Here is a 21,185-nt window from a genome sequence, read left to right as displayed (position 1 = left end):
GGCAGGGGAAGAGATTAAGGAGTAGAATTTGCATGTAATTCTGTCTTAACTTTTTTCCCTTCCATCTTGGGTATTTCTAGCCTAAAGTCTTATTCTTAAAACTGAGCAAGATTTCTCCTTATTAGGAATGAATTGTCATTTATTTTAAGTAGGAGACTCATCAAAGCAAGGCTCATTTATATTCAATACAGATCTTTCCCTTAGGTACAAATCAGAGTGCCTTTAAGAAGGGCCCTGAACACTTTTGGGTTACTTGACGCTAAAAGCAGAATCAAAAGACCCTTTTTAGGATGTTGGGAGAAAAGCGCTGTTCCCGGAGACCTGCTCTCCTATATTACAGAAAAGGTATTGGTCTTGGGACCAATCATGGGAGTAGGAAGGGCTCTAGAGGCCTAGGAACAGTAGCTAAGGGTTTAATGCGAAGCACTTGGTCCTCCCTCTTTCGTGGAAAAAGTTTATTTGGTGATTTTTTGTCTGCTGGCAAATTGGCTATGTAAGTAGAAGTCTTAGAATATGTTATAGGCTAAATACATTTCATCTGTTCTATTCCAGTTATAAGTTCTGTGGAACTCCCACTGGATGCAGATGTACAGACCAGTAATCTACTCATAACCTTCTTAAAGTACAGCTCGATTGTCATGCAGGACACCAAAGGTAAGGCAGGCTACCTGGGGGGCTCAGGAAGCAGGAGGTGTGGCAGGCAGCTACTTAGCTAGAATCAAGGAGCAGCATTAATACTTTGAAACTTTGGATGAACTGTTGGGGCCTCCTGTACAGGGTGATGGTCCTGATTACTGGAAAACAGTGATTTCTCACTGCCAGATGGCAATTAGGTGGTGTTGGGAAAACCTGGAGCTGGAGGGGGAGTACTTCAAAAATAGAACAGGAAAAAAAAATTGGTCTTTACAAGAACTAGCAAGTGATTTTAGCAGATTTTGGTAAGTAGATGCAAAGTCTATTGTGTGGGAAGGGGAGGGATTAGCATGCATCAGGGACTTCCCTTTTGAGGACAAGAATTGGAAGCATCAGCTTGTGGTGAGAATTCGTGGACTATTGTACTGAGTACCGTAGGAAGAGGTGAGATTGAGAAGGACAGTGTTCCTTAACACTTAAAACAGAAGTGTCCTTACCCATCTAGAGATGTAGAGTGGAAGCAGGAGGGGAGTGGCTGTTGGAAAAGTTTGAGTTTGTTGTCTCTGGTCTCCTGTTCTTCATCTGTTACATCTATAGTCTTTTAACTGGCAGTAGGGAAGGGTAATAGTTGGGCTAGGCGTGAGAGGGGATTGGGAGGAAACCCAGCAGATTCTATCCAGTATGTATCTCAGTCCGCTCTGAGCGGAGCGGCAGAGATGGTTGATGGGCCTCTGAGACTCGGCAGGTGAGATCTGGTAGGCCAGGATAACAAGACTTTTGTGTATTTATGTTTCCTGGGGCCCTGGCTTCTCCTTTGTGGAGGGAGATAACCTCTTCCTTTCTCTAGAAATGTCATAGCAACCACAGAAAAGACTGTATAGATGTGACCCTGCAAATGAACTTGTAGCTTTGCTTGCTATGTAACAGTGAACTGAGGCCCGTGGAACTTACTTTCAGCTCTAATGATTTTATAAACTTCTTTGTCCTGGTCACTTTGTCGTACATAAAATAGAAGGCAAAGTTGAGGGCAGATTAATGGTAGCATGGGTGGTCTCAGGCTGTCTCTCTGAACTCAGGCTGGGATTGGTCTTTGCCAACAGTCAGCCTAAATATGGCAAGGGGCAGTGTTAGGTATGATGGAGAATTAACGTCAAACATGGCTCCTGTGAGACTGAGGGAGTGAGGAACAGAAGAAGAAAAATGTCTCCTGTGCTACATTGGCCCAGCTGTTGCTATGTGTTAATCCCCTGACCTTCTGTATGCCCTGACTGATAGGATCTCATTATGATTTTAGGAGCAATAGAAGCAACTTTGTCTTGGCTCTGCTCTGTCCCCCTATCCAGATATTAGCTCTTTATTCTTTATTATATATTATTTGATACCTATAAAAAGATACTTCTTATATGTATGAATATTAAATTATGAGGCTTATAGTAAGCATAACAAATAGCACAAGTTATGAAGCATAATAAAACAAACATATATAAACCTGCTACTCAACCTGAAGAAATCATGCTTTTGAAGCTACCTGTGTGTCCTCTACCCAGTTGTTCCTCTCCTCTCCACTCTCCAAAATTTTATCATTCCTTTGATTCAGCTCTGCTTTCAAAGCCTTTTTCTCCCGAGGTTCTTCTAATTTGGGGTATTGTTACCTTGAATGAGTATCTGATTAATCTTAAAAATAGACATTAGGCGGGGCATGCCAGGGTGGCTCAGTCAGTTGAGCATCCAACTCTTGATTTCGGCTCAGGTCATGATCCCAGCGTTGTGGGATCGAGCCCCACCTTGGGGTCTGCACTGGGCATGGAGCCTGCTTAAGATTCTGTCTCTCCCTCTGCCCCTCCCAATCGCCCTCTGCCCCCTGCCACCTTCCTTTGCCTCTCCCCTGCTCATGCACCTGTGCTCTTGCTCTCTAAGATAAAAATAGACAGTAGGCAAAAATATTAAAAATATATACGTATATCTAAAATGTATATGTGTATATATGTATATCTACGCAGACTTTAAAGTTGATTCACCAAAATTTTACCAGTTAGGACAAATGGGTGGGTTGATTAAACTTGTTTTTCGTTGTCCTTTTTTTGTGCTTTTCTGAGTTAAAAAAGTTTATAATGAAATATGCCTTTGTTTTGTATTCAGAAACACTTTTTTTTTCTTAAGTGGAGAGATAGCTGCAGGCTTTTTTTACAGGAGTTGCTTATCAGCTTTTGAGGAAAGGGAGGATAGTGCCAGAGAAATTGCAGATAAGTAGAAGAGTCTCATGAATCTAGTTTTGCACAGGCGGGGGCATTTCTCTTCTGGCTGCCTAGGAACTCTGATGTAAGCTCTGGGGAATGTCAGGTAAGTATTATTACTGTATTTGCATTGTCTATGAGAAGAGATGAATGTATTTCTGGACTACAACCCCCATTATGCCTTCTAATTGTCAGGTTATAGTTGATTTTATCTTTGAGGCAGTAGCAGGTTAATGTCAGGGTGAGTTCTCTTAGCTCATTTCTATAGCACTGTAATCTGTTAATAGATCTTCTCTCGGAATGGACTTCAATCCGGGTCCTGTTAAAGCTGATTTGAGACATCATAAACCATTTGTCCTTTTTGGATATTCTGGCATGAACCCTCTTTTTGCTTCCATTTCACCTCCTCACCCACAAAGATCTTGGAAAGTAAATAAGCTTTCATGGTTCTGGTAATTGGCAGTGATGGAGTAGCTCTTTCTTAGTCATTTGTGTGGGTCTAGAGCCCTGCTGTTGAGGTTACCTTCTTTTTTATTTTTATTTTTATTTATTTATTTATTTATTTTAACGTTTATTTATTTTTGAGACAGAGAGAGACAGAGCATGAACAGGGGAGGCGCAGAGAGAGAGGGAGACACAGAATCTGAAACAGGCTCCAGGCTCTGAGCGGTCAGCACAGAGCCCGACGCGGGGCTCGAACTCACGGACCGTGAGATCATGACCTAAGCCGAAGTCGGACGCTTAACCGACCGAGCCACCCAGGCGCCCCGGTTACCTTCTTTTTTAATAACTAGAATGTGGGTCCTGGGAGACCAGGGACCTTTGTTTAGTTCAGTGCTGTATCTGTAATGCCTAGCACAGTGCCTGCCACATAGTAGGTACTAAGTAAATATTTGTAGAATGAATAATTTTGGCAGGAAGGAAAGAAAAATGATGAAGAGTTCACAGCTTTTCTGGTCATAAATAGTGTGCACAGTACAAGGAAAGGCATGGGGTGGACCCTGTTCTTCAAGTAATTTGTTTCTGATTCCACTGCCAGTTTGCTATGAACAGTTATAAGACCTTTCCAGATTTTGTGGGAGGTGGATATAGAAGGTGGTGCTTCTAGCTGGTAGATGGGAGGGGTGGGGAAAGGACCTGACTATTTAGAAGCAAAGGGTTGATATGGAAACAAAGGGCATGGCCCTAATGTGGGCCATGACAGTAGGAACCATTATATTAAGTAGATGGCTCTCAGGAAGGTGGTTAGTGGTCCATCAGACTGCCAGAATATTTTAGAAAAAAAATCTTCTGGGGGAATTCTTTTGCCAGGTAGAAAAGCAAGAATTACGCAAGTAGAGCCTTGATTTTCATTCAGGAATTTTGTGAAAGAGGGGGAAAGTAGAAATGTTCATTTTGATGATACATATCTTTTTCTGTATAGAAACATGGTTTGGATGATATGGAGAGAAGGGTTTATTTTTTCTTTACAGATGAGCACCGACTTCACAGTGGCAAACTCTGTTTGATTATACTTACGTGTATTGCAGAGGTAGGTGCTGCTAGCCTTCTGATAGTAGCCCATCTCTTACAGGGTGCTTTTTTCTGCCCTTTTCTTGTTCCTGACTTTTAGGTTCCTAAAGCTTGGGAGGGAAACTCTTTCCTCTTTGTTTGTCTCCCTACATTCCTCCCACTAGAATGTAAGCTCTGAGGGGCGCCTGGGTTGCTCAGTTGGTTAAGCCTCTAACTCTTGGTTTCGGCTCAGGTCACGATCTCACGTTTTTTGAGCTTGAGCCCCATGTCAGGCTCTGTGCTGGCAGTGCAGAGCCTGTTTGGGATCCTCTCTCTCTCCCTCTCTTTCTGTCACTTCTCTCCTCGTGCTCTCTCTCTCTCTCACTCACTCACTCAAAATAAATAAATAAAGTTAAAAAAAAAAAGAATGTAAACTCTGATACCAAGTACTTTGTCTCCTTCACCAGTGTGTTCTCAGTATTCTCAGCATCTAGCATGTAATAGAGGCTCAATTAGTATTTACTGGATTAATTAATAATGAGTGGTGTTATAACTTCGATAATTTCAGACTAGAAGATGTGAGGTCTTAAGAGTTTTTTTTTTTAATGTTTATTCATTTTTGAGAGAGAGAGTGAGTGAGCGAACATGACTGGGGGAGGGGCAGAGAGCGATGGAGACGCAGAAACCAAAGCAGGCTCCAGGCTCTGAGCTGTCAACATAAAGCCCCATGTGGGGCTCGAACTGATGAACCTGTGAGAAGTTGGACACTTAACCAACTGAGCCACCCAGGTACCCCCCCTTTTAAAAAATTTTTTTAATGTTTATTCATTTTTGACAGAGCATGAGTGGGGGAGGAGCAGAGAGAGAAGGAGAGCGAGCTCTTAAAGAGTTTTAAATAACAGACTTAAGCCTCTGTAGAAAAAATCATAATGCCCCTTTGAAGCTGCCCATGTTGGGTTTTTTGCATTTAGCAAAATGAAAAAAGGAGCCCAGGGTGCCTCGGTGGCTCAGTTGGTTAAGCGTTCGACTCTTGCTTCGGCTCAAGTCATGATCTCATGATTCGTGAGTTCGAGCCCCACGTCTAGCTCTGAGCTGACAATGAGGAGCCTGCTTGGGATCCTCTCTCTCTTCCCACCCCACTCTCCCCACCACTTGCTCTCTCTCTCAAAATAAAAAACTTAAAAAAAAAAAAAAATGGAGCTCAAGTTTCCTATGGGGAGTTGGTGGAGAGAAACGCCAAAGAGAGGAATTAGAACCTGCGTAAAGTTGGGCTGATTGCAGTTTGGTGAAGAACAAGAACCCAAGGGTAAAAATAAAAGGTGCTTTATAAGGAGGCTCTTTTGGTTGGATTAATTAGGCCTGAACTCACCCTGCATCTTGGTGGCAACAAAGGTGTAAAAAAAAACACCACAGGACCCAAATGGTTTCATTTAGGCTGATCCCTGGTTATGGGCAGGACTTGAGTCAATTTAGAGCTAAATTTTCTCTTCAGTTTCCTCCTTTACTATTCCTTATTTTCATCTTTTCTCTCTTAAGAAAAATGGTAAAGGTGGTCCACATGGAGTAAAGATCTTGCTCAGTTTTTCCCTTTTTATATTCTCTGTGAAAAGATGACCTACTTTTCACCAGGTTATGGGTTGCTGGTTATAGAAGAGCTGCTTGTTATTATTATTATTATTTTAGGTTTTATTTATTTAAGTAATCTTGGGGTACCTGGGTGGCTTGTCGGACGAGCATGTCCGACTCTTGATTCCGGCTCAAGTCATGATCCCAGGTCTTGAGATTGAGCCGAGTTGGGCTCCATGCTGAATGTGGAGCTTGCTTAAGATTCTCTCTCTCTCTCTCTCTCTCTCTCTCTCTCTCTCTCTCTCTCTTTCTCTCTCTTTCTCTCTCTTCCTATGCCCCCTTCCCTGGCTTGTGCTCTTTCTCTCTCAGTCTCTCCATCCAGCATGAGGCTGGAACTCATGACCCAAGATCAAGAGTCGCATGTTCTTCTGACTGAGCCAGCCAGGTGCCGCTACAAGAGCTACTTATTAGCAGTGCTGGTTGTAATTGCTTTTCAGAAATCTTTCTATCTTTAAAGGAGTTGTTTTTCACAAATTGTAACAGTTCTTAGTAATTGGAGTCTGTCAGATCTTCAAAAACAGTGTTGGGAAAGGGCCAAGGGATATTTATTACTGATCCACGGGTGAGAAGTTTTTGATTTTCCGTCAGTCTTGAGCAAGGCCAGAGATAGACAGGGTCTTCCCTACTGCCTTGCTGCCAGCATAGCAGTTTTCTCCTGTTGTGCCAAGCCCATTCCCAGTGGAGTACAGACCTTTCTTCCTAATCGTGGCTCCTCATGTGGAGTCTGCACATGTATCCTGCAGCCCTGATGAAAACCTTCAAGCTGTCACAAATAGAGCAGGCTCCTTGGGCAGATGGAAAGGAAGAGAAAATAAGAAAACAGATTCCTCTCAGCATTCGCCTCAAGTCCCTGTGCCTTAATTTTTATTGTTTGTAATTTGCTGAGAGATTTTTGACCAGTTAGAGACACACTGTGGAATTACATCTAAGTCTCCTGGCTTAAGTAGAGTTTGACATTAAGATTCTAGGCTCATCTCGTTAGCTCTTCAACTGGTCCTTGAAAGTAGTAGTTCTTGAAGTCCAAGGATTTATAGCAAGTGTGATAGATTATAAACTGAGTTTCTTAAATGTAGCTCTCATTCCTTACTTTTTCTCCTTATTTCTATTTTTTAAGGATCAGTATGCCAATGCATTTTTGCATGACGACAATATGAACTTTCGAGTAAACTTACATAGAATGGTAGGTGTGATTTTGTTTCTTGTTTTTCTTAGAGGAAATTTTTGGTGTGTTGGCAGGATTTGGGAGGATGAAATTGATCCTACTTAGAACAAATGTGGGTGGAATGTTGTACTAAAGAACTTTTGCTTAACTGCTGTTCAACAGGCCCATGCCTGTTGTTGGAATTTTTTTTTTTTTTTTTTTTTTTTTTTTGCATGTCATGGAGCTCTTTCTTACTCAAGAGAGGATGAAAAGATCCACAACCATATTCTCATGGCAGTAATGTTAGAATGTATCAGTAGAAGTATCAGAAATCAGTAGATTTCCACGAGGAGATGGGTCTAAGCCTTTCATTTGCAAAATGCCCTGTGACCTTTGATAGTTAAGACCACATGCTGCTTTATTTATCTGAGAGGTGGGGGAAATTGAATTTGGAAGGTCAGGGAATTTATTAGAACTTGGAGATACGTTTAAAAATATCATGTTGAGGTTTACATTTCAAACTTAACTTTTGTTTTTTGCAACTGCTACTGTTGCTGCCTCTACACAGTTACCTGCTCCTCTTCTTTTTCTTAATTATTTTATCAAAGAAAAGATACCAGTATGTCTCTTTTGTTCTTAGTAAGTCCCTTGTATAGATAAAGTCAAGGTAAAAACAACAGCTTTCCCATTGTATGCTCCAGTGTCCATTGGGGCTGTTGTCTTGCTGTGAATTGTGTTTTTGTCACAGGCCTGCGTTGATAACTGAGAAGCATTTATAAGTCCTCCCTGCCCCACCCCACCCCCATCACTAGAAAAAGAAAGAAAAGGTAGCATGTCAGTAGAGTGATTTTATTTGCATGAAGAACATGATGATGAGCCATTGGATGTCAGTTCATGTGGCCACTAATTTCATTTCTTTTTTGTGTGCAGCCTATGAGACACAGGAAGAAGGCAGCAGACAAGAACCTTCCCTGCCGTCCCTTAGTATGTGCAGTACTGGGTGAGTCTTATCAAAATTGGCATTTTCCTGAGCCAGTGACGGATTTTCATGATTAAGAGGAGGGATAGATCCTGGTTGATGTGCTTCTCCCTCAAAGAAGTTACTAGTTACGTTTCTTCTCTGGTGTAAGAAACCATGTTTATCGTTCAGTTTGGTAAAACAACTCCAGTGACTAGATTGCTCAATTAAAGCGTTCTCTTGTTCAAAGAGAAAGATCTTTCCAGGGAGATAAATGGGTAAGTCTAAGCCTGGTACATGATTTAAATTTGTAAAATGTTTTATTCCTGATCAAGATTTCAAATTCTTCACTCTCTTCTTGGTTCATATTGATGTGTCAGCTGGCCAGGAGGCTTGAGGTTCAAGGTTCAGCTATACAAAAATTTCCTTTGAGTAAATTAAGCTGAGATGAGGCTGACAGAGCTGACAGTAGGGGGTTGTAACTTAGGGAATTTTGTCTGCCCAGAATTCTGCATTTTCCTCAGGGGAATAATATGAACTCTTAATCCCATTTCACTTGGATTTTCAGCCCTAGTTCCTAAATCTACCTGATTTTAGAAACAGTAATTAAGACTATATAATAAGCCTCCATTGACCCAAAGCCCCACAGACCATTTCAGTCAATATCTGTCAAACTGAGCGTGATTGTGAGATGAGATAGACTGACATCTCTTTAAAGTGGAGTCTCGAGTTGTACAAATGCGATCCATAATTTCTTCTCTACTTGCCTCATTGCTCGGTTCTCAGAATATGATTTCCCTCTGGCATTTTGCTTTAGTGCCATGGTACAAAATATCTGTGCAGTGAAATCTCTTGTGTACGTGAATTTATTGGCAGGTCAAGGTATCCTTCTGGAAGTAGGAGTGTGAGCTAATTGTTACTTTACAAGTGGCAGGTAGTGCAAGTGTTGTGAAAAGTGCCTTATATAAAATAAATTTCAGTGTACGTGAATAAAGACGTGGTTAGCGGTTGCCATTCAGCATGAGAGCAAGGTATACTCAGGTTTTTTTCCCAACTCAAAGGCATGGAATGCATTTCATTCTGATTCATCTAATTGTTATCCTTTTCCCATTCAGACCTGATGGTAGAGTTTATTGTAACACACATGATGAAGGAGTTTCCTATGGATCTGTATGTGTAAGTATCATGGATCACTTAATGTGTACAAATCTATTTTATAGAATTGAGTGATAGGAAATTTATAGTCACATTTCTATATATACTTTGCTTCAGGAAAAACACACTTGTGTATGAGTGTCAGGGAGCATTTTATGGCCTGGATTTATACATCTTTCCAGAAGGGAGAAACTGTACAAACCACAGTTTGGATTCTGCACATATCTTCATTATCCCTTTAGGCACACTGCATGGAGAACAAGGTTGATGCACTGAAGTAGTGATCATGGGTGGCTGCTGTAATCCAAAGATACAGAATACCAGCAGGCCACTTAGTCATCCCTAGGCATTGGCATGAAAGTAGTCAGAAGTAGTTAGGACGTAGGAAAAGGCCAGAGAGATAGAGCTTCTTAGCCTACATTGTCCTCAGCAGCCTAGTCAGAACCGTGTTAGCTAGATAAATTACGTATGTAGTGTCCTGGTTGGGAGATTCCTGCCTCCTGAGATCAGATTGTTTATCCCATTTCTTTAAACCAACACAACTAGAGGCAACTGAAAATCATCCTATTTTAATAAAGTTTAAGCCTTTAGGCTTTCTCTCTCATTTGATGTTTCTTCATTCTTCTTTAGTGCCCAAGAACAGCCGTGCTACATTAGTGTGATCCCAAATATGTATATTATGTTTTTTCCTTAAAAAGTATCTAAATTGAGGGGTGCCTGGGTGGCTCAGTTGGTTAAGTGACTGACTTCGGCTCAGGTCATAATCTCACGGTTCATGAGTTCGAGCCCTGCGTTGGGCTCTGTGCTGACAGCTCAGAGCCTGAAGCCTGCTTCAGATTCTGTGTTTCCCTCTTCTCTCTGCCCCTCCCTTGCTCGTGCTTTTTCTCTTTTAAAAAGTAAATAAACATTAAAAAAAAAAAATCTAAATTGAGTCTGACAACAGAATCAGTACTTCCATTTTTTTCAGGAGGAGAGTTGTTTCGTGAACAGCAAGGTCAGTGTACCTCACTCCAGTGCCAGGCCTGGGATCTAGGAGGTATAAAGGATTTTACTCTGAATAGAGTAGCCCTCCAGCTCTTTAGACCGTAGGTCATGTCGTGTAGTCTTGGCTTCTTAGGTCTAAATAAATGCTACAAATTAGGTTAAGTAGGTTGCAGTTTGCATTTTTCTATTTGCATTTTCTTTTGAAAATGAGGAAAGAAAGTGAGCCTGATTCTTTATTTTAATTGAAACACCATGGAAGCTGCTTTCTTTTTTTTTTTTAATGCTGATTAGATTAGTTTTTGGCTCATTTTAGGTGTATCTCTGAACCTTAGTACCATAGGGGTCAGATTTATTATACTACAACTTTATTTGTTACTTGATTATCTTATGTTCTAGTTTTAGGATATGCTATTTACTTCGTAGTTTATTATTATAGTTGTTGTTTTCTCATTTTCCAGGTAAGGAAACTGAGACTCCAGAGATGGAGTGCTTTGCTCAGGGTTATTCTGTTAGTAAGCACCACTGCCTTTTCCTGAAGCCAGCTTTTCTTACTGTAAATTCTAGGCTGTTGCTATCCCTTCTCTGGTGTATTAGTTACCCATTGCTGTGTACAAATGACCCCAAACCTAGTGGTTTAAAACAAATATTTGTTATCTCAGTATCTGTGGCTCGGGAATCCAGGAGCAGCTTAGCTGGGTAGTTTTGGCATAAGGTTTCTTACAAGGCTGCAAAGTGTTAGCTGGGCCTCGTAGACATCCAAGACTCTAATGGGGCTTGAGAATTTGCTTCCAAGCTCACTTACATGGTTGGTGGCAAACCTCAGTTCCTTGCCACGTGGCCCTCTCAATAGCGTTGCTTGCCATGGCAGTTGGCCTCCCCCAACGCTAGTAATCCAAGAGAGGAGAGTCTAGGATGGAAGCCATAGTGTCTTTTATAACCTGATCTCAGATGACCCACCATTTCAATTGGGCACATAGACCAACCCTTTTACAGTGTGGGAAGGGACTACACAAGGATATGAATATGCCAGGAGGTGGGGACCACTGGGGCCATCTTGCAGGCCGACTACCATAGTCACACACCCAGTAAGTTGCATCACCAGGATTCAGACTCCAGTCTCTCCGACCCCAGAGACTGTACTCTTAACTACTGCTGCTATAAGTGACAAAGGAAAGATTTGTACAGGGTGACTAATGCTGACTGGGGCATCAGAGAAGATAACAGAGAAGGTTGCATTTGACCTGAGTCATGAAGAAACAGTGGGAGTTTTCTATGTGGAGGAGTCAGGGAGGGACACACCAAGCAGGGGACCAGCATGTTCAGAGGCTTGAAAGTGTGGCATGTTTGGAGAGTAGAAAGCAATTCAGGATGATTAGAGTGTAGAGTGCATGGAGGAAGCATAGGAGAGTAGAAAGATGGCTGCCTAAGTGGCTGATGGTGGACAGTTGAAAGTGGGATGACATAAGATTGGGTGTTCAGTATGTAGAATTACAGGTATGTAGCTGTCTACCCAAATCCTCACATCCCAGCCAATGACCCTGGTCTACATAAATATTTTAATTCCCTCCCTGCCTGCCTCCCCTCTCCCCCCCCCCTCCCCCCCGCCCCCCGTTTCTAACTTTTTTGGTATTGCCTTGCTTTCTCAGTTGCTTTTTCCACCTGTTCCCTAATTGAATGTCCTGAGGTTAGGGAAGATGGAGGAGATAATGAGGCATCAACCTGACAGCGGCTGGGCAGAAGGTCACACCCTCAGGCTGAATTCACTTTCTTCATTACTACCCGTGGGCATATTTCCAGATCTCCCCACCCCCTCCTCCAGCCCTCTTCCCAGCTTTTGGCATTTGGAGCATCAAGTCCTTTTTAGGTGAACTTCTCTGCTCCCAGCTGGGCATCAGGCCAGGTTGCTGTTCTCACTTCTCATTATGTACTGCTTTTCAGCATCGTACAGCAGAGTGAGAAATTGAAAGCAAAATGAATTTCTATCATTTCAGATAAGTTTATAATCCTCCTGGTAAAATATGAAGAAATAGAGAGTGTGGAAAGCCTTAATACTCCAAACCAGAATCTGGGTCAAAAATGAAACAATTTCACATCTGTGTATGAATGCTGTAGGTGAAGTAATAATGGAGAAAGGTACTTATAAAAAAGGAGAGAGAGAGAGAGAGAAAAGGCAAGTCTTGCCTGGAGCAGTAGGAGGTGGGGAAACTTAACCAATTAATTTCATTCCTGACTATATTTCTTGATTCTTGCTGCCACCCCCACTGCTGCCACAGGATTTGGGAGGGAGGAGAAGTAGTTTCTGAGGAGAATATGTTTCCTTTAAGCTTCTCTTACATGCCGGACTTTCTCAGTAAGAGATTCTCAAACCTGGGGGGAGGCTCTGGAAGAAAGTAGAGACGTCAGTGGACCCCACAAGAAGACTTCAGGCTAGAGTGGAACTGTCTCATGTTGAAACAGGAAACAAAATGCCCCAGAGAAGCAGTACATTTAGAGTAATTCAGCCAGTATTTTTAAGGCTGTAACAGTTGTGAAAATTTTCATTCTGCTTCGTAAATAGTGTAAGTTATTGAGACCACCAGGCTGGTGTTGTCACCTGTTGGGTGGCTGCAGAAGCAGGAGCAGAGCTCAGGAACAGTGTCATAGCCTTTGAACCAGAGGGTGGTGGCAGCAGAAGTGGGGCACAGGTAGTATCTCCCTGCTGCTCTGCAGGGGCTCCATGTTGGGTGGCATTGTCAACAGAGCCGAGGTTCAGGCTGTCCAGATCCCGGGCCATGTGAGAGGTGCTGGTGTGCAGGAATGTACTGTGCATGGGTGGTCCTTTCTCTGGCTGATTAATATTCCATTGTATGGATGTGTGACATCATTTTATTTATCCATTCATCAGTGGATAGACATTTGTGTTGTTTATATCTTTGGCTATTATGAATAATGCTACTACCAACATTCACTTACAAATTTTGTTTTTAAATGTTTATTTTGAGAGAGAGCATGTGCGTGTGCACACAAGCAGGTGAGGAGCAGAGAGAGAGAGAGAGAAGAGAATCCCAAGCAGACTCCACGCTCAGCACAGATCCTGACATAGGGCTCAATTCCACGACTGTGAGATCATGACCTGAGCTGAAATCAAGAGTTGGATGCTTAACTGACTGAGCCACCAAGTCGGCACTGCCCATCTTTCTTATTAGGGGCGTTATTATTTTTTCTTATCAATTTGTATAAACATACACATTAAGCGTAGTAATGCTTTGGTATCTTTTGCTACAAGTATAATTTCCCATACGGTTTGGCTTTAATGTAATTTAAAAAATCACACAAGGTATTCATTTTTAGGAAGTAAATTTCATGAGTATTCAACTTTGTACTTTCCTCCATGGCTTTTTATGCTTTCAAAACCGTCCCCCAGTCAGAGATGAAAAAACATTTTTTGTTAGGTTTATAATGTTTATTTTTTTTTTAATTTTTTTTAACGTTTATTTATTTCTTATTGAGAGACAGAGAGACACAGAGCGTGAGCAGGGGAGGGGTAGAGAGGGGGGAGACACAGAATCTGAAGCAAGCTCCAGGCTCTGAGCTGTCAGCACAGAACCTGATGCTGGGCTTGAACTCACAAATGGCGAGATCATGCATGACCTGAGCAGAAGTCGGTCACTCAACCAATTGAGTCACCCAGGTGCCCCTAGGTTTATAATGTTTAAAAATGTCTTTCCTATTTGCTGCCTATTTGGAGGTACTCCCCCAAACATATATGTTATTGTGATGTGAGTAATATTGAATATTCCAGTGATCTAGAATTGTATCATCCAGTAGAAGTTTTAGTGATGATAGAAAAGTTCTGTATATTTGTGCTGTCCAGTGTTGTTGCTGCCAGCCTCATGTGGCTGTTGAGTGTTTGATAATGTGGTTAGTGCAAGTGAAGAATGAATTTTTAATTTAACTCTTAATGTAAATACAATTTAAGTTAATTATGAATTAAGCCAAAATTTAATTTAAAATTTAAAAACAAATTTAAATAGATCTGAAGACTTAAGGTCTTTAATTTTTTATTTTTGTATCCTGTGTTTGCAACATCGAACGGAGTGGTCTAATTCTGCTTCACTGATAAATGCTTTCCTCTGGGGAAAGATAACTTAAGGGAATGGTATCCATAATGCCTAATGAATGGCTGACCTATATGTGATTATAGCCCCCTTTTCCTAGTGATAAAGGGAATTAGCACAAGCACTGTGTGCGGGTGGCTGGGGGAGAACAGTTTAAAAGCTAAAGTGTCTTTCTTTGACCTGGTACAAATTCATATCCAGCATCTTTAGTGGCCTTAGCAAAGCTGTCTTGCCACAGTATAGGGTATCTGCGGTGAGTTGCATCAGACTCTTAGGCTTATCCCAGTTTTCCTCTGTTACAGACGCTGCATTCAGGTAGTACATAAACTACTTTGCTACCAGAAGAAGTGTAGAGTACGCCTGCATTACACCTGGCGGGAACTCTGGTCAGGTAACTTTCTCTTCTGAATTCATCTTCTTTCTCTATATTTTTTATGAGCCTCTAGGGCTAGGCACAGATGAATTTTTTTTTTTAACTTTTTAGTTTGTTTAGGATGCTTCTAATCGGGACCTGGGAATGCCACATATCTGTTCCATACTTTCTCTCAAATTCCTTCTCCCCCATATTTTTTTTTTATTAGCCGGTAGAAACAATTGAATATATCTGAGTTCTAATGATTCTTGCTTTGAGTAAGAGTGAGGTAGGAGGAGTCCGTACAAACTTGGATTCTCCCTCCATTCCATGTGGTAGCGGCATATGGACTATAGGGAGTCTTCTGTGTTTCCTCAAGATGAGTAATCTCAGGAGGAATGTCATAGGGAGAGGGGGCGGGGAGGGGGTGGAGAGATGGGGGGAATCCTGTTCTTTGTGTTACATCTGGCGTTATTACTGTTTACAGACAGTGTCATTTGTACCACTCCCCCTGTGCCAGAGACAAAAACAGCAAATTACAGTGTTTACTTTTGTCTTTGTATCCATTTGGTAGCCCAGTAAAGTCACAGCCACCCCTGCTGGCGGGAAGTGGTTCTTCTCTAAGGGTACAATTAATGCTGGCTTGCCACCCCTTTCTTTTGTGTAACTAAATTGGAGGTTTCAGGAAAGCAGAGGAGACATGCTCCCCGAGGCATTTGCTTGCTGATAGGTCCTGTGACTTTTGTGACCTGATGGTACAATAAAGTCTTTTTCAGATGATTACAGTGGATGAATGGTTGCCCCACCCATGAGAGCTTCTCTGTATTCTCAACAGAGGAGGGTGTGTTAGTGTCAGAGCCTCTATGAGAAACAGGCCAGTAACTCCACCCCCTCCCATGGAATTCATCTCACTTGTTGTGACACATGGTTTCCTCCCAACCCAATTTGGCTTTCTAAATTTAGTCCTCTATAATGGGAAGTAGAGATCTTTAATTAATGGATTAGCAAGTTCTTTGCAGTTATTGCCAATGGTGGTGAAGGGCGAACAGGAGAAAAACACTAAGTGGCAATAGTGGCTTTTTCGTATTTTAGGAGAAAAGAGTATGATTGTGTGAAAGTTTGAGATTGAGGGAATATCAGATGGTCTAAAGAGATCAAAAGAGATTGAAATGACTAAAAGGCGGTAGAATCTCCTGGGTAGAAACAATTCTTTTTAATATACAGGAGTATTGTGGTTGCCTATAGGATAGTTATATGACTGTTAGGTTCTAAAGAGTTAGGTTTAAAGAGAAAACACAAAAATGATACAAATCTATGGATGTTGGTACAGTTGTAGGACTTACAACGAGTACAAATGGCTTATGTCTGTAACTGGGGTTAAATTACCCATTGTAATATTAACGAGTTGGTGGCAATAGTTTTTGCCTGCTTTTGATTCTTTCCTGGTTTGATTTTCTCTTTTTCTGCTTTATTTTTTATCCTAGCCGTCCTGTCTCTGGTCCTTGGGATCTCTCTGGCTTTTCTCCCATCCTCATCACCTGTGGTCCTCTTCCTCATTGTTCGTTGCATTGCCTTTTCCATGTTGCCTTTTACTGTTCACCCTAGTCTGTCTCCCTGGGGCCCGGGGCCTTCCATTACTCTCTTTCCTCCACCTTGTATCCTGTCCTTTGTGCCACTGCTGTCGTACATTCTACTTGTACAGATGTTGTAAACCCCAAAATACATTGCCATCCTCTTTGTTTAAAGAGGCAATTATCGGGGCACCTGTGTGGCTCAGTTGGTTAAACGTCTGACTCTTAGTTTTGGCTCTGGCTCAAGTCACGATCTCATAGTTCGTGGGTCTGAGCGCGCATCAGGCTCTGTGCTGACACTGTGGAGCCTGATTGAGATACTCTGTCTCCCTCTCTCTATGCCCTTCCCCCACTTGACTGTGCACTCTTTCTCTCAAAAGTAAATAAACAAACATTAAAAAAAGAGGCAGCTATCTTTTAAAGAGATTAAAAATGTCTTTTATACTTATCTTTTCTTGACCTTAGCATTTCCCCATTCTGGCTAGAAAATTGTGAGGCAGGAGACCACTTTTATTCTGTGTTGGTCAGTGACTTTAAGTCTTTGAGTACTTTGTCACGTGCAGCTCTGGTCCGAATTATGTGCTATCCCAGGACTGATTGATTGGCATTCTGTGGTCCTTGATAGGTTCAGAGGAGATGTTTATGAGGGTCATTGTAGTAATGCTTGGACGACTTCTTGTTCCTGAGGTATAGGCACTTGTACTAGAGTTCTCTGCCAAATGAGGTTAGGTCCTTTTCCTATAGAGACTGGGTGAGCCTCCTGGAACCCTGGCTCTGTGTGTTCGTACACGGAGTGTACAGTGAGATGGAGAGCAGCAGGTGTTAAGGAAAGTTGCAAAATACTACACTAAATCTGAGGCATCAGAGCCCATAATAATGTATAATATTGCAATCAGTGAATATAAATGTGGCTGTGGTGGATCCACCCACTCCTTGGCTGGCAGTACCCCTCATATGTTGGTATGCCCATGCTTTACTCTTTCTTTGCCTTCTAGGTTTAGGGATTTGCTAGAGATGTTTGAACCTCACGCTGGAAAATATGCTGATGTGTATAGATGCTTGACATACATGTGCTGCAAACTTTAATTGAATTTTATTTGTAAGTAAAACTGATAAGACATGTGTTGTTAGATTGGACACACAGAAGCCGTTGGGTGTCTCGGAAGCAGTTGGCTAGGGCCCAAATGCCTTTTGTCGTTTGGAATGTGGGTGTGTAGTATCACTGTGCTTAGAATGGTGATTTTATCCCTATGCTGTTTGACTATAGTCAGTTGTTCTTTGTTATTGGGGAGGTGGCCAGAGGTCCCCTTCCAGATACCCATATGGAATTCCTAGGCTTGGTCTTATTGACAAGAAGGCAGCTGTATTAGTTGGGGGTTTGATCCTGCCTGATATGTTGGTTTTGCATGTATAAGCCCTGACCTACTCCGTGCTGCCATTGTCTATTTATATGGTGCCTGTCACCATGGTATTTGAGTATGTGGGAAAATATATTTAGGCTAACTTCAAATAGAATAGGGAAAGGGATAAGTCCTGCCTCTCTCATTGCCCTCTTTTTAGCAATCACTATTTTTCCCTAAGTTATGGAAAGTTCAAAAGCTCTTCCTTCTCTGACCTCTAGACTACCTAGATCTCCTATTTTAGGTAAAAGATTAGGTCTTAAATCTGTTCTCTGTAGGGATAGAAAAGTAGGTTTTATGATCAGATTCTAGGAGATAGGTCTTTACCTTTGAGAATATAATGAAAAATGATCTTTGTGTCCAGAAAAATGCCCATTTGTACATATGTATTTTGCATATAATTTTAGAGAATTCATGGCCCCCCTGAAGCCATCCATGATCCTTTGCTAAGAATCCCTGTCTTGGGGTGCCTGAGTAGCTCAGTCAGTTAAGCAGCAGACTTTTGGTCATGATCTCACAGTTTGTGAGTGCGAGCCCTGCCTTGGGCTCTGCTTGGGATTCTCCCTCTCTCTCTGTCTCCCTACTGCCCCCCACCCCCAGCCGCTAGCGTACTCCCTTTTCTCTCTCTCTCTCAAAATAAACAAACATTAAAAAAAAAAAATCGAATCTCGGTCTTAATTTTAGGTTGCATGGCCTCCTAATTAATTCCGTTTTCACAGAACATCTTACTATCTGGTTTAATATTTTTCATTTACCGATCATACTGTATTCCTCCTGGGAACTTTACCTTTACAATCTCCTCTCTGAACTTCTTAGGCTAAAGAGCACATTGGTCACTATGTCTTAGTTTCTGTGTCTTCCTACAGCACTTTGGGTTTCTATTTTAGCATACGGTATTGTTTTGCTGTGTTCGCATAAGTCTGTATAATGATTTATTTAAATATCTTTCTTTCCTCTTAAAGTTCTATAGTGCAAGGCCTGTGTTTTTATCATTGCTTTATCCTGAGCACACTACTTGGCTTATAATAGGTGTTCAGAAAACATTTGAATGAATAAATAAATGGGTAAGTGGACATGTAGAATTTCCATAATTGATGAATCAACATTCTCTTAAAGTAGCGTGGTGTTATTTCTCTGCCTGAAAACAACAACAACAATGATAACAATAATAGAACCCAGTAGGATGTTTGTTGTCATGTTTCTGTTGAGCTGATTTTATCACCTTTTTATTTGAATTGTTGATGTGACAGGGAGTGGTGGGTGATTTCACTTTCCTTTGTCTGTTTCTTCCTTACCTACAGATACATGGATTGCTTTTAACTAAGTAAAAATGGAAACTTTGTTGGTTTCTAAGCCATTAACCAAAGAATGAGCAGAATGTTTAGAGAGAAGCATGTAGTTGTTCCAGAGGAAAAGACCTGAACAGAGCTTCATGGGTGGAGTCAGCTTTTTTCACTTCCTCTGCAGGCAGAAGGGGCAGTGGGGAGGCAGTCTGCATTTAAACAGTGTAGCTTTCCATAGTCCTAAAACATGGGTCGATTTAAAGGCAGATTTATACTGACATTTTATACTCGACATTTATCTATGGATCACAGTCCTTCTTACCCTTTCACTTTGCCACATCCCTGGTGATGTCATTATTTTTATCACCATTTGTTGGGGAAGGGAGTGGAGGTGTAGAAGGGTAAGTGCCTTGCTAAGGATCATGGAACCAGATACTAAGCAGAGTCATGATTAGAACTTAGAGTTCCTGACTCCTATGCTCAGACGCAGATCACTAGGCAACATTTGCCTCCCTGCAGGAAGAAAGGCCCCTAAAGCCCCCAAAACAATCTGTTCAGCTTCACTGTGCTAAATAGCATCCAGAGCATTCACAGCTTTGTGAAAAAGAGAGAAATTGTACATGGCCTGACCTTTTAGATACCTACTGGGAGATATGGAAAACCCAGAGAGTGTTACAGCTTTGTGGATCCAGCTGGCTTTCTCATCGCTGGCAGAAGCCTGTGACTTCATGGTTAGGTATACCTTGAGACTGGGAATTGAGAGGCTTTTGTTGGAAGCTTGTTATATTGTAGGTGTTGTCATACAGGACTGAAAATTTTCAAGAGAAAGACTGACCTGAGCCTTAGGTAGATCTGTGCATTCTTGTATAACTTCGACAGCTTGTCAGCCCTTCCTGATTTGGGGAAACTATCCTTTGAACTTTTAATTATCAGCTTTTTTTTTTTTTTCTTGTTTAGTTTCTTTTTTAAACTTTCAATTTAAAAAAAATTTTTAATTTTGATATAATTATAGAGTCAGGAAGTTGCAAAAATAGTATAGCGAGTTCTCGCACCCTTCACCCAGCTTCCTCCAATGGTGACATCTTATATAACTACAATATTGCCTCTTTTAGATTTGAAGAAGGTATAGGGAGGAGGGAAGGACAAGCAGTAAACAGCTAGAGTAGATGGGAAGAGGAATTTTGGCAGCTGCTGTTGCTATTTTGTTTTTAAAATTGCTTTTTAAATTGTTCTTCCTCTTTCCCCCAAATTTTCTCTGATGTAGGAGAAGATGTTACAAGATGTATTCTAGGCTTGATGTGCCTAATTAAGAGTGCTCTAGCTTCCATGTGCAAAAAGATGGAGGCTTCTTTCTTCTGTGGATAATCAATTCTTCTTAGAATGTTTTAATACAGGGTCATTAGAACGCATTTTTCTGTTTCCATAATTTGGTTACGAAAGATCTGTACAGCAGCGTAGAAAGCCCCAGGACTGAAAAAGAATGCCAGGAAACTCTTTTTTTCCTTCAAATCACCACATTTGGCTAAATCTGAAATTTATACTATTTTGACTCTTTCTTTCATCCCCTCAGAAACTTGGCAGAAGCAAAAGATAAGAATTTCTAACAGGTTTAGCCTGTTAGAGGGAGAAAAAGATTCCCACCAGAAAGCCCCTAAAAAGAGTGAGAAATCTCTGTTCTTTTCTCTGCACATGAAGTCACTTCCTATCCAGAGAAATGTCAACTCTTACAGGCCCATTAGCATCTTGTCAACTAAAAGAGACAGAGGAAGGAGTAGCTGTGCTTTTGTTGCTTTGCCTGTACTAGTTCTAAAGGAACATATCATTTGGTTTCATGAGGTGCCATTGTTTCTAGATCTCCAGTGAGCAGGATAGGTCTGTGACTGGTTTCTGTCATTTTGGCAGGTAAAGTTCTTGGTTCCACATCACATGCCCCCACTGAGACACGGTCTCACTGACTATTAGGTTTCTTAAAGGGTGATGATTTTGGCTACCTTTCAGCTAGGCAGTGTTGGAAAAAATAAGCAGGTGGTATAGGACCCTAGAAGGCAGTGGCTTCTGAGCAAGGTTACAGGCGGCTGCACAGGAATGAGGTGGATGGGATCCTGCATTTCCCAGAGTCTGAGTTCCATCTGGGAACTTTCACCTAAGGGCTCATTTTCATGGTAAAGAAGAGGGTGTGTGGTAACTGGAAGAATTGCAGTGTCCCCAAGTAAACGGAGACTTGGAGATAGTTGAGAACCTTATTTTCCCTTCTAAGCAG

General features: G+C 41.5%; 1 protein-coding gene across 3 annotated transcripts in view; it reads left to right on the top strand.

Annotated features, from left to right (window-relative positions):
* Positions 1 to 21,185, top strand: part of ARMH3 (armadillo like helical domain containing 3) — a 172,336-nt gene that overhangs the window by 39,338 nt on the left and 111,813 nt on the right. For all 3 annotated transcript variants that reach the window (XR_006194307.1, XM_042907598.1, XM_042907597.1), the window contains 6 exons: positions 553 to 654; positions 4,340 to 4,398; positions 7,099 to 7,164; positions 8,056 to 8,125; positions 9,199 to 9,259; positions 14,622 to 14,710. Coding sequence is in view for 2 of the 3 variants with exons in the window: in XM_042907598.1 (XP_042763532.1) it covers positions 553 to 654; positions 4,340 to 4,398; positions 7,099 to 7,164; positions 8,056 to 8,125; positions 9,199 to 9,259; positions 14,622 to 14,710 (447 nt within the window). In the remaining variant the exon portion in view is untranslated. The remainder of the gene's footprint in view (positions 1 to 552; positions 655 to 4,339; positions 4,399 to 7,098; positions 7,165 to 8,055; positions 8,126 to 9,198; positions 9,260 to 14,621; positions 14,711 to 21,185) is intronic.

Source organism: Panthera leo, chromosome D2, assembly GCF_018350215.1.
Source record: "Panthera leo isolate Ple1 chromosome D2, P.leo_Ple1_pat1.1, whole genome shotgun sequence".
NCBI lineage: Eukaryota > Metazoa > Chordata > Mammalia > Carnivora > Felidae > Panthera > Panthera leo.
This window is presented reverse-complemented; position numbering and strand designations above follow the sequence as displayed.